The sequence below is a fragment of the Plutella xylostella genome, chromosome 27 (genome assembly GCF_932276165.1).
Source record: "Plutella xylostella chromosome 27, ilPluXylo3.1, whole genome shotgun sequence".
In the NCBI taxonomy this organism is placed as follows: Eukaryota; Metazoa; Arthropoda; class Insecta; order Lepidoptera; family Plutellidae; genus Plutella; species Plutella xylostella.
In genome coordinates, this window is record NC_064007.1 from 9,005,195 (window position 1) to 9,018,138 (window position 12,944).

A 12,944-nucleotide genomic window follows, 5' to 3' on the forward strand; every position below is an offset into this window, starting at 1 on the left:
GCGAGGATTTTACAGAAATTGTACGAAAATATTTGAATATCACCTTTATTCGGAAATGTGAACATAATTTCACGCTTAACTCGGCGCGGTCTGCGTAAAAACGTTATTAATTTGTGTAAGCCGATTGTGAGTGCAAATAACACTCACTGAGCACGCGCGAGCCAAACAGACAACTTGTACATTTCACTTGCACACTTTTTTAGGAATTTTATTTTGTTTTAATGGTCCAAGGTTAGGAAGGCAGTTTAGACCTTGGGGATATGCACAACGTTTCCATTCGAGAGAGCCAGGTACAGGTACTTACACCCCCACAGAGAATAGAATAGAGTTATGGTCACGCTCTTAAACTTTTCAATCGATTATTACTTTTCAGTTGATTATTACTTTTCAATCGCTTATTACTTTTCAATCGATTATTACTTTTCAAAATACGATTAGAGTTCATTAATTGCTCCTATTGATTACCCCGTTTATCAACACTTTTAATAATTTAAAAACTAAACATGCATATTATTGCATTTGCCATATAAATACTTAGATTAGGTGCACCTCAACCTATCCCACAAAGTATGTACTTACTGCAAAGGGTGGCCTCTGAGCTGCCTTTTACTACCTCGTAGAGCCACGAGCATTAGAGTCACAAACATCCTACTCACAAACATACAATATCAGGTAAGTACACACGGCACTCACGGTGCCCACATCAAAGATCCGGCCGGCCGCTCCACTGCGCAAATATTTTAATGCCTCATGATTTAAAACTCCTGAATAACGGTTTGTTTACGAGTCGTGGTCCTCTGTAGGCGCGGCGTCGCGTGTGCTGGCGTGGGGGTTCCTTACTGTGATAATGAGCACCTTTGTAATCTAGATACATAGGAACTTAATTCACTTTTGCAATATCAATCAATTAAATATTTTGCAGCAATGCACCTCTGCCTACCCCGCAAAGGAGTACATTAGTACAAGGCATGAGTGTTTTTTTTATATTTTGGTGTAGGACTAATTATATTTATTTATTATATTACTAATGAAGTTACTTAACCGTAAGCCGTTTGTCATCATACTTCAACTTCATCGGTCAATTCATCCACAACCCTTTGACTCGTATAGTAATTATGTAGGTACATATAATAGAATAAAACACTTCTATCAAATTTAATAATGAATTAGGTATAACGGATCCCTAATATTGCGTAAAAATGTGTGGTTCAGCGCTGCGACTCGGTCCACGTCGGCGCTCGGCCGCCGCGCGCCGGGCCACGGCAAATATTTAAAATGCTGAAACGAACGTACGCTTTAACTTTTCGCTACATTTTTTGGTGAATAAAATTTTAATGATGCCACGCGAAAGTGTTCATTATGCATGATCCTGTATATTGTATCTGTTTAAATAAAAATATAGCCTTAGTTTTATACTCATGTAGCCGTTGACCGCAAGCTTTAGATTAAATGTTTTCCCTGGAATGTACCTATGAATTCAAAATATCTAATACTCGTTATTAGATTTTCCTGTTGACCGATTTCGATAAAATAAAGCCATTTGTAAGAACATAATGCCATTATAATTATTGATAACCACATATAAATCTATTTATAGACAGACAGGCATACCAACATTCCGTATCATCCCATTCCTCTCAATATTTTCCTTTAAATTCTGTATGACTGTTATCCTTAGAGTAGTACAAGCGTCTTTCGTCCACTTGACTGTGAGAGCATCTGTAGCCTGCACTGAACGACAATTACCGACTCGCGGAGAAATATCGCTCGAGCGCAGTTTAAAGGAAATTGTCATGTTTATTGCAGCGACGGAAGAGTTACATGTTGTTATAATGGCAGTAAATCTTGACCAACGCGATTCACTGGGGGTCGTATATCCTGCACGACCGACCACCAATGTTAATGTATAATATAAAATACTACAGTTAATAGAATTTATATTATTATTAATACTTACTTACTTTTACTTATTCCCAATCACCGCTGGGGAGCAAAGGGCCGAAGTGAAGCGCCGCCATTCTTTACGATCTTGGGCCAGCTCAGAGACATCCGCCCAAGACATCCCCGCCTGGCCCATTTCCTTTTTCACAGAGCGCTGCCATGTCTCTCGCGGTCTGCCGAGTCTTCGTTTACCGCCCTCGGGGTGCCATGTCAGCGCTTCCTTTGGGACGTCTTCAGTACGCCTTAGAACGTGTCCTATCCATCTCCATTTGCGTTCTTTTACGGTTTCTGCTACAGGTTTTTGATGTGTTCTGCGCCAAAGTTCCTCGTTGGAGACAAAGTCAAACCAACGGATCCCTAGGATATTGCGTAAGCATCTGTTTACGAAAACCTGTAGCTTGTTCGTGGTTTGGACCGTTTTCTTCCAAGTTTCGCAACCGTAGAGGAGAACGGTCTTTACGCACGCGTTGAACAGGCGGATCTTGGTTTGGAGACGGAATGCGGAAGACCTCCACACTGGGCTTAACATGGCAAAAGCTCCACGGGCTTTGTTGATGCGGTTGCCAATATCCTTGTCAGTTCCACCATTTGGTGTGATTTTGCTTCCCAGGTAGGTGAAGGTGTCAACATCTTCAATTGATTGGCCGTTGATTTTAAATGGAGTACGGTCCGCAGTCATTACTCGCATTGACTTTGTCTTTTCTCTGTTGACATGCATGCCCACTCGGTTACCCAAATGGACGAGGTCATTGAGTTTCCTTTGCATATCAGCGCTATTTTCGGAGAAAAGACAAAGATCGTCCGCAAAAGCGAGATACTCCAGAGATGTTCCATCGGACCAATCCAAACCTCCTTTGCCATTCTGCTCCATCATATCCAAAATTACTTCGGTAATCATGATGAAGAGTAGTGGGGATAACATGCAGCCCTGCTTGACGCCAATATTGGGGCTTATTGGTTCGCTCAGCTTCCCTTCGTGGATTACTTGGCAAGTGTAGCCATTGTAGGCTTCCTTAATAAGGTTTCGCATTTTATTCGGAACGTGAAAATATTTCAGCGTATCCCATATCGCTGACTGGTGTACCCTATCAAAGGCCTTCTCAAAATCCACAAATGTCAGGAAAAGGGCCTTTTGCCACTCTGTTGATGCTTCCAGAATTATGCGGAGTGTGTTGATTTGGTCCGTGCAATTTCTTCCCCTGCGGAATCCTGCCTGTTCACTCCTAAGATGTTCATCTACCCGGTTTTGGATTCTGTAGAGGATGATGGCATTCAGTATCTTGGACACTATAGGCAGTAATGTGATCCCTCGCCAGTTTCTGCAGTCACTTAGGTCACCCTTCTTTGGGAGTTTAACAATTGTAACCGAGGTATTCTATTCTATTCTATTCTCTATGGGGGTGTAAGTACCTGCACCTGGCTCTCTCGAGTGGAACCTTTGTGCATATCCCCAAGGTCTAAACTGCCTTCCTAAGCTTGGACCATTTCCCACCACGCTGGTCCACTGCGGATTGGTGGGTTCACATATCTGGATGTGCTAAATCTAGATATGCAGGTTTCCTCACGATGTTTTCCTTCACCGTAAGAGCGATGGTATACATTGTACTTAAGTTAAAAGAACTCATTGGTACCTACATGTCAGTGCCGGGATTCGAACCCGCATCTCTTGCGTGAGAAGCAGGCGCTTACCAGACTGAGCTACCACCGCTCGACAAAACGCCGAGGTAATTACTGCATAATATTTTTACGGGCATAATGAACCCAACATTAAGTACAGTTTTATATTTACCTGCATGAAGGTGAGTGTGGTACTCTCTTGTTACAGCGCACTTAGTGCCGGTCCACTCAGCGCAGGTCACATTTAATCTCACAAAATAACACACACTCAGCACATGTTCAAGTCAGCTGCGTCCGCATGACGTCGGCGCTGACAGAGCAGTATATTTGAAAAGTTTATGCCTCTATTTATCAGCTGTAGCGGCCTCCAAATTACTTTTGCTGTGTGTAAACTGTGTAAGTATGAATATGCGATGTGTGTGAACTCCGCTGCGGCGCGGGGGTCACTCTATATGTGGAAAAACTAAGTTTCTGTGCGGGGCTCTACCTCGTGAGCGTTATCTCGTTTTACTTAACTCTCGCTCTCGTTGTATTAAACGTATCGATTGCACAACAGCTCTCGTTCGTAAATTTTTTGTCAGTGTAGAGTAACCCTCCTGGCGTGGTGTAATGGTGCAAGAGAATAGCACATTGAAGTTGCTCGGGCTTGCTACATGCTAGGGACTGCTAAATGTATTAACATCTGATTTTCTTGTCAATTGCTTACATTTTTATACTTCCTCGTATAATGTTCTCTATCCTATGCTGTTATCTGTGGGGGTGTAAATTTCTTCAGCTGGCTGTTTAAAATGGAACTTTAGTGTTTATCCTCGAGGTCTAAACTCGCTTCTTAAGCTTGGACTATTTCCAATTTTAAAGATACCTGTAATTATACTTGCATGTACTGTAACTGTAAATAGCACAATCCACGGACTCAAGTGCAGCTGTGTTTCAACTTAATGATATTATCTTAGTATTCTTCGGGCTCCCTCTGTTCGTTAATAATTATAATATTATGCATCTGCTGAAAGCGTGTGGCGGCGGGAAATAAACTAGTGAATTGCTATTATAATAATACATGCATATCTCTCTCAGCCTTCTGTAGTCCACTGTTGGACATAGGCCTCTCCTAACGATCGCCACCCCAAACGGTCACCCGCCATCTGCATCCAGCGGCTTCCCGCTACCTTCCGCAGATCATCAGACCATGCATATATACCTAATTATTATTATGTAGTATCATAATTGACAGAAGGTAACATTTAAAATTGTATACCCTGAATTAAATATTAATAGTTGCCGTCGTAAAGTAAAACACAATTATCTATCAGGAAATAGTTCGTTAGGCGCAGAATATAAAATATCTTAATAGTTATTCCAAAGGAAAGCTGATAGAAATCGTATTGTAGGGCCCTCCGTCACTCCTGGACAATTGCACTCGAATGTTTGGAATGGATGTGTGTGTGTGAGTGTGAGTTTAGGATCTGGAATAACAAATAATACCACCTAAATATTTATTTCCAACATTCCCCACTGCGTGGCCGCCGCGATATGAAGACACAATTTGTTACATCGAACAATCTCGTTAATGTACGCAATACATATTTATGACATTGATGGACTCGAGGTGATTGATGTGATCGGAGTAACGGGAAGCTAAATACTCCCTCTGTTATTGACCATAGTAGATGTTGAAATGTGAGATAGAATGGAAGAGTTTTGTCCCTCTCTGACAAAGAACAAATTGTTTCTTGATAGAGAGGGACGAAACAGTTCAATATCTAAACGTTCTTTAACTTTTCTTTGAATAAAAGGGATAATTTATAATTTTTAAAATTTAATCTTAACCATTTGTTACTCAAACATTCTAATGGAATTCAAAAATGTTATTAGATAAAAAGGCACAGAATGCTACGAGCAACGGCGTAGCACTACAAGCTGGCTACGACGCCGTGCTACGCGACTGCTACGAGCTACGGCGTAGCGCTACGACCGCTATTAGGCTCGTAAAGATGATCTCAGTAGTTCTTTCTCGTTAAGCACAGCTAAGCCACGGCGGTGTTTATGTAGCCCGCGGCTCGCAGTCTCCCGGTGTTATTATTACTTAAAATTACTGCTTTAACCACTTGTTTTATATATTTAACATTATTGTTCTTGCTAGCTTTGTGCATATTTTTTTGGCTTGCAGCTATTTTAAATAATTTTATTGAATTTTCTGTAGCTGTAAAAATAAGTTCATAAGATCATAGAATCAAAATTAATAAGAGAATACTAATCAGAAAATATGTAATTTTACTAGCAGGTTATATTGAAATTAAGTGCATATTCGAATAAAGTTTCAGTCCAAACTCACGCGGGGATTCGAAGTCGTTAATAAGTTAATTAAAATGGTTTTCTTAATCAAGTGAAGTATTCTATTAGACTCTGCCCTGGCGGCGCGCCAGCCGGGGGGGGGGCGGGGGAGGGGGGACTACATTGATGACCATCGGGACGTAAGTATGAATTAGGTCCTGAACGCAAACATGATCCACACACTTACAGAGATTCATTATTTATGATAAGTTACCAAAGGTAGGTTGCATCTCCACTCTGACTTCAATATTACACATTAGCAATTTAGGTATTATCTTGATTGCATTATGATTTCACAGTTAAAACAAATAAAACAATAAAAAAATACTTTATCTGTATTTCCTCGCAGTTGTTGGCAACGGGCTATTTTTAAAAGCACTAGACAGACGTATTTCAATAAAATGTATTGAAATTATTATTTTCTAAGGAGCACATAAATAAATATTAAGCCCTACAACAGTCTGGCTCGAGCAATCCTTACAAACGGCACTACTCCCCGCACAAAGCGAGATCATAATATTAATGTCTGTATTAGTGGAAGTGGTTTTATTATTCTGCTGGAGAGAGGTGCCCATTGTTCACGCTTTCACGCCATCTAACGGATGTGGCGAGAACTACAGGAGGCGCACGCGCACCACAGATGCTTTGCCGTCTTAGACCGTCGTTTTATCATCTAGTTTGTTTCACAGCGCCATCTATTTTATTGTATTAGTTTGTATAATCATTATTGTAATTCACTTGCCTTTGTGACACCAGCAAATAAACATTTAAAAATTAACGAATAATAAATCAATCATTCTGAGTACAAGCCGTAAACCTTACTATAGGCAGGCAGGACATACTACCGCTGGAGCAGGAGACCAGGAGCGAGGAGTCTGGAACGAGCCTACCACGGGACCAGGATTAAGTACCTGTTCCCAACATTTGGACCTTCTTCGCCGGAAGCAGATACTCGAGGACCACGAGAAACGGTCAGGCTTTCTTTCCTTACCATCCTCCTTCCTCTCCTACAGTGATAAATCGTGCGCTTATCTCAATTCCAGTGAAAACGCGACACGCGGCATCGGCGGCAATATCGTCAGTTTCGTGACCGCACCGCGTGGCATCTTCACCAAGTGAGTACTCCATCTTTCCACTAAGCCCCTAAAATGAGTGACAGTGAATCTAAATCGTCTGATAGTGCTGCTAAATCATTAAAAATTCCGCGTTCTCCTCAATCACGCGAAAATTCTGGTGACCGCATGGCCGACCTCAAGAAACAACGAGGCACCATGAAGGCACGGTTAACTTTATTCGATAAATATTTCATTAATTTAAAAGATACCGTATTAAATAGCACCGATAAGGCCGAATTAAAGTTGCGAATGCAGTCTATTGAGTCTTTGTATCAGAACTTTAACCAAATTCAGTGCGAAATAGAGAGGTTATCCGATCAGAATCAATTAGAAAAACAATTAGAATACCGTGAACAGTTTGAGGAGCAATATTTTAGGGCGTTAGCGGCCGCCGGGGGCAGGTTAGTTGATGAGAGCATGGCGAACTCCACGTGTACTCGCAATACTTCATCTAAATTAGCATCTGTAAAGTTACCAGAGATTAAACTACCGACCTTTAACGGATCATATGATCAGTGGTTAGAATTTAGGAACTCGTATGATACCATGATACATGAACGGGATGACCTGGACGCGATTCAGAAATTCCATTACTTGAGATCATCTCTAAGCGGGAGTGCATTGCAGGTTATCAGTGCGCTAGAATTTACTGCAGCCAACTACACTCACGCATGGGACCTCCTAACGAATAGGTTCCATAATAGCCGTTTGTTGATCCATAATCATGTAAAATCGTTGTTTAATACTCAAAGTATTCAATCCGAGTCACCTTCACAAATTAGAAAACTGATAGATACCGTTAATCGTAATTTAAGAGCGTTAAAAACAATAGGCGAACCCGTAGATCAATGGGATACGTTAATCATATACCTAATCGTAACAAAGTTAGACCCAACCACAGAAAAAGAGTGGGAAAGTCAAAAAGGCTCCATTAGGTCTGATCAGCCGAGTAGTTCTTCACTAAAACTAAGTGATTTGCTTTTATTTTTAAAGAATAAGGCTGACACCCTCGAACTGATAACGGTTAGTCACAATAAAAATAAATCATTACAAGAACACAAATCTTCCCACGGTAATAATCACTTTGATGCTAAAAAATACGCGGTACATAAGCCCAATCAACAAGTACATAGTTATGTGTCTAACACTCAAAGCAAGTCGGAGAAAACAATTCGCAGTTGTGCAATGTGTCAGAGTAATCACGCGTTGTACACTTGTGTTTTATTCTTGAATTTACCCGTTAACGATAGGGTTAAGTTCGTGGAGAATAAAAACCTGTGTCCTAACTGTTTACGGTCGGGTCACTCAATTTCAGACTGCACTTATGGCTCGTGCAAGTTATGTCATCACAAACATAACGGTTTGTTACATAATCAGGCTAATAGTAGTAGTAGTTTATCTGTCGTGCGTGCGAATTCATCCTCGCCGGCCGATAACAATAATATTCCCACTATTTCAGCTGCACTGCATAGTCAATCTGAACCTAATTCGAGAGAAAATAGGTGCGATATTGGTTTGCATACCAAGTTGAGAGGTCTGCAACCTACCTTATTGTCCACCGCGTTAATAGAAGTAGCTGATGTCAACAACGAATATCATCTAGCCCGAGCGCTCCTTGATAGTGGCAGTCAGCATAGTTTTATAACGGAGAAATTAAGTAAAAAGTTAAAGCTTCCCCTAATACAGTCCACTGTTCGAATTTCGGGTGTAGGACAACATGTCACTAACTCGAGTCAACTATGCGAAATAGCTATGAGATCTAAATCGTGTAGTTACAATACAATGTTGCAATGTCTCGTATTGCCTTGTATAACTTCTAATCTGCCCAGTGTAGGTATAGATGTAGATAGTTTATGTATGCCGGAGAATATACAGCTCGCAGATCCCACCTTTAACATTCCGTCAGAGATCGACCTACTTATAGGCGCGGATAGGTTTTGGGAACTGTTAGAAGGAGAAAGAATTCGATTACAAAGCGGACCTTACTTACAAAACTCTAAGTTAGGTTGGTTTATTTCAGGCCGCATTGACAACACGAACTTATCGAATAAACAACAGGTTCATTGTCATTTTACATCTACGATAGATAACGATTCGTTAGATATGCAAATGAGAAAGTTTTGGGAAATTGAAGAAGTCCCTATAACAAAAAAGCTCACCGCAGATGAGCTAAAATGCGAAGAGTTATTTTGTACCACGACTACTCGCGACGAAACAGGTAGGTTCTGCGTTAGGATTCCCCTGAAAGAATCAGCTGACGCGCTCGGTGACTCATACAGCACGGCGCGAAGCAGGTTCATGTCGCTCGAGCGTAAACTACAACGTTCGCCCGAGTATAAACAAATGTACTGCGATTTCATGAATGAATATGAGTCGTTAGGTCACATGACACGTATAGGTATAGATAAACCCGAATTACCTAACTATACTTTATCGCACCACGGGGTATTTAAAGAGAGTAGCTCCACAACTCGTTTACGTGTAGTTTTTAATGCCTCGGTGCCCACAAAATCCTCAAAATCGCTTAATGACATTCAGTATTCAGGTCCAGCGTTACAGAACGATATCTTTTCTATATTATTGCGATTTCGTCAGTATAAATACGTCGTTTGTGCTGATATCGAGAAAATGTATAGACAGGTTCTCATTCAACCTGATCAAAGGTCATTGCAGCTAATTGTCTGGCGCGACTCGCCGGAGGCTCCCCTAGGAGTCTATCATTTGAACACCGTGACTTATGGGACGGCCTCAGCGGCCTATCTGAGTATGCGCTGTTTACGTCAGTTAGCGTCGGAATGCGGTGATGACGTCATCGCTCGCGTCATCAATGAAGACTTTCTGGTAGACGATTTAATTACCGGTTGTGATGATTATCAACAGCTACATAGTATTTGCGAAAAAACGTATCAAGTATTAGAAGCTGCCGGATTCATACTTAGAAAATGGACTTTTAATTCAAAATTTTCAGAAAATAGTTCAACTGAAATGTTTATGGGAGAACATACTCAGAGTAAAACGCTAGGGTTAGGTTGGCTAAACACGACAGATGAACTGCACTTCACAACAAAGGTTGAGAATGCACCTAGGTTGACTAAACGAGTCATGTTATCGATTATATCACAGATTTATGACCCATTAGGTTTATTAGCGCCAGCAGTAATTATTTCCAAAATTCTTATTCAGAAATTGTGGCTTTGTAAGATAGATTGGGAAGATGCCGTACCAGATAGCATAGTTAAAACTTGGAACAGTTTCATACAGACGTTGAGTACTTTAGTAGAATTGAGAGTTCCTCGTTATGTAAGGAGTGAGCACACTCAACACACGGAACTGCATATTTTTTCCGATGCATCTCAAGATGCATACGGCTCTTGTGCTTACATTAGAAGCTACGATGACCTATCCGAAGTTACGGTGAAGCTACTCTGTGCTAAAAGTAAGGTAGCTCCCTTAAAAGGTTTAAGTATACCACGATTAGAGTTATGCGGGGCGTTAGTAGGTGCGAGATTATGTCATAAAATTGTAAACGTTCTAAGGTTGAAATTCGACCGCATTTATTGTTGGACCGATTCTACTATCGTAATTGGTTGGTTGCGAATGTCTCCACACTTATTAAAACAATTCGTACAAAATAGGGTGAATGAAATAAATGAGCTTACTGGAGATCTGACCTGGTTACATGTGAATGGACTACAGAATCCCGCAGACCTATTGAGTAGAGGTCTAAATCTAAGCGAGCTTAGTCAGTCTAGTAGATGGTGGCATGGTCCCTTATTTTTAAAGGAAAATAATTTAAATTTCAGCCAACACTTGCCTAATGAGCTTCCTGAGTTACCAGAATTGAAAACGCAAACTACGTCATTAATTTGTACAGTAGATAATGTGTTTGACTTTGAAAGATATTCAACTTTGAATCGAATGAAACGTGTTGTAGCATATGTACTTAGATTTATTAGCAACACTCGGCCGCAGCGCGGACAAAAGACGACCGGCCCGTTATCAGTAGATGAGATAACGGCGGCTGAGCGCGCGCTAATTATTATCGCTCAAAAACAGATGTTTCCGGAAGAATATCATAACTTAGAAAACAATTTACCTATTTCAAATAAAAAAGGTTATTCTATAACGGGACTTAACGTATTTTTGGATAAGTTTAAGATAATTAGAGTAGGCGGCAGATTGTCGAATGCCACTGAATTCGATTATAATAAAAAGCATCCAGTATTATTGTGTAGTAAACATCGGTTTACGCTTCTGCTAGTGAGAGACGAACATATACGTTTACTTCATGCGGGGCCTCAGCTGTTGCTAGCGACCGTGCGTGAGTGCTACTGGCCGCTCGGGGGTAGGAACCTGGCGAGGCAGGTGGTGCGGCGATGCGTCATATGCTCTCGTCTGAAAGGTAACACGCTGACTCCCATCATGGGAGACCTACCTTCTGAACGTCTTCACCCGGGTTATCCGTTTATGTACTGTGGTGTTGATTACGCAGGGCCAGTATCAATATTAAACCGTAAGGGCCGCGGTGGGTCTCTGGTAAAAGGTTACATTTGTTTGTTCGTGTGCTTTGTAACTCGTGCCATCCACTTGGAGTTAGTCAGTGGTCTCTCAACTAAAGACTATATTTTAGCGCTGAAAAGGTTCTATAGTCGCAGAGGTAAACCAAAATCAATCTTTTCCGATAATGCGGGAAATTTTACTGGTGTAGAAAAAGAGATTTCATTAGCTATAAAAAATAATTCTCAAGAAATTATTGATTTTGCAGCCAATGAACAAATTCAATTTAGATTCATTGTCCCACGTAGTCCTCATAGCGGGGGTTTATGGGAATCAGGAGTCAAATCGTGTAAGCATCACCTTCGTAGAATAACCGGTGATTCTAAGTTGACCTTCGAAGAATTTACGACAGTATTGTCATTAATAGAAGCAGTATTAAATAGTCGTCCACTATCCCCACTGTCCGCTGATCCTAATGACCTTCTCCCCCTTACCCCAGCCCATTTCCTCATAGGAAGGCCTCTGACCGCACCTGCCAGCGCTGACCTGACGGGCGCTGCCCCTCACCGCCTGCTACGCTACGACCGAGTCGAGCAGATGCGACAGCATTTCTGGAGACGCTGGAGCAAGGAGTACGTCTCAGAGCTTCAGTTCCGCAGCAAATGGAAGACGAGGGAACAGGACCTGCAGACCGACATGATGGTACTGATCAAGGAGGACAATACCCCTCCCCTGAGATGGCGGCTGGGGCGAATAGTGCGGACCTACCCAGGCAAGGACGGCGTCTCTCGCGTAGCCGACATACGGACGGCGCGCGGGATCATTCAGAGGACGTTCGCCAAGATCTGTCCACTTCCGATGCAAGCTGATGAAGACACCAGCGGTGGCGCAGACTCGACGACCTCAACCGTGACTCCGAGACATGGCTGACTGATAGAAAGCTGATGCTTCCAAGGCCGGCGGGATGTTCACGCTTTCACGCCATCTAACGGATGTGGCGAGAACTACAGGAGGCGCACGCGCACCACAGATGCTTTGCCGTCTTAGACCGTCGTTTTATCATCTAGTTTGTTTCACAGCGCCATCTATTTTATTGTATTAGTTTGTATAATCATTATTGTAATTCACTTGCCTTTGTGACACCAGCAAATAAACATTTAAAAATTAACGAATAATAAATCAATCATTCTGAGTACAAGCCGTAAACCTTACTATAGGCAGGCAGGACATACTACCGCTGGAGCAGGAGACCAGGAGCGAGGAGTCTGGAACGAGCCTACCACGGGACCAGGATTAAGTACCTGTTCCCAACACCCATTACCAACTTCTGATCAATTGCAACGAGAGTCTTGAGCCGTCGCGCCGGGGGTTTACTCTATACTGACGAAAAACTACCGAATGAAAGCAGTCATGCAATCGGCACGTTTAATACAACGAGATAGA

The 12,944-nt window shown here is 41.8% G+C and overlaps 1 protein-coding gene across 1 annotated transcript; it reads left to right on the forward strand.

Annotated features, from left to right (window-relative positions):
* The first annotated feature begins 9,569 nt into the window (after positions 1-9,569).
* Positions 9,570-12,431, forward strand: LOC125490798. The gene has a single exon (XM_048631123.1). The coding sequence runs from the start codon at positions 9,633-9,635 to the stop codon at positions 12,429-12,431; it is 2,799 nt and encodes a 932-aa protein (XP_048487080.1). The 5' UTR covers positions 9,570-9,632.
* The last annotated feature ends 513 nt before the right edge of the window (positions 12,432-12,944 follow it).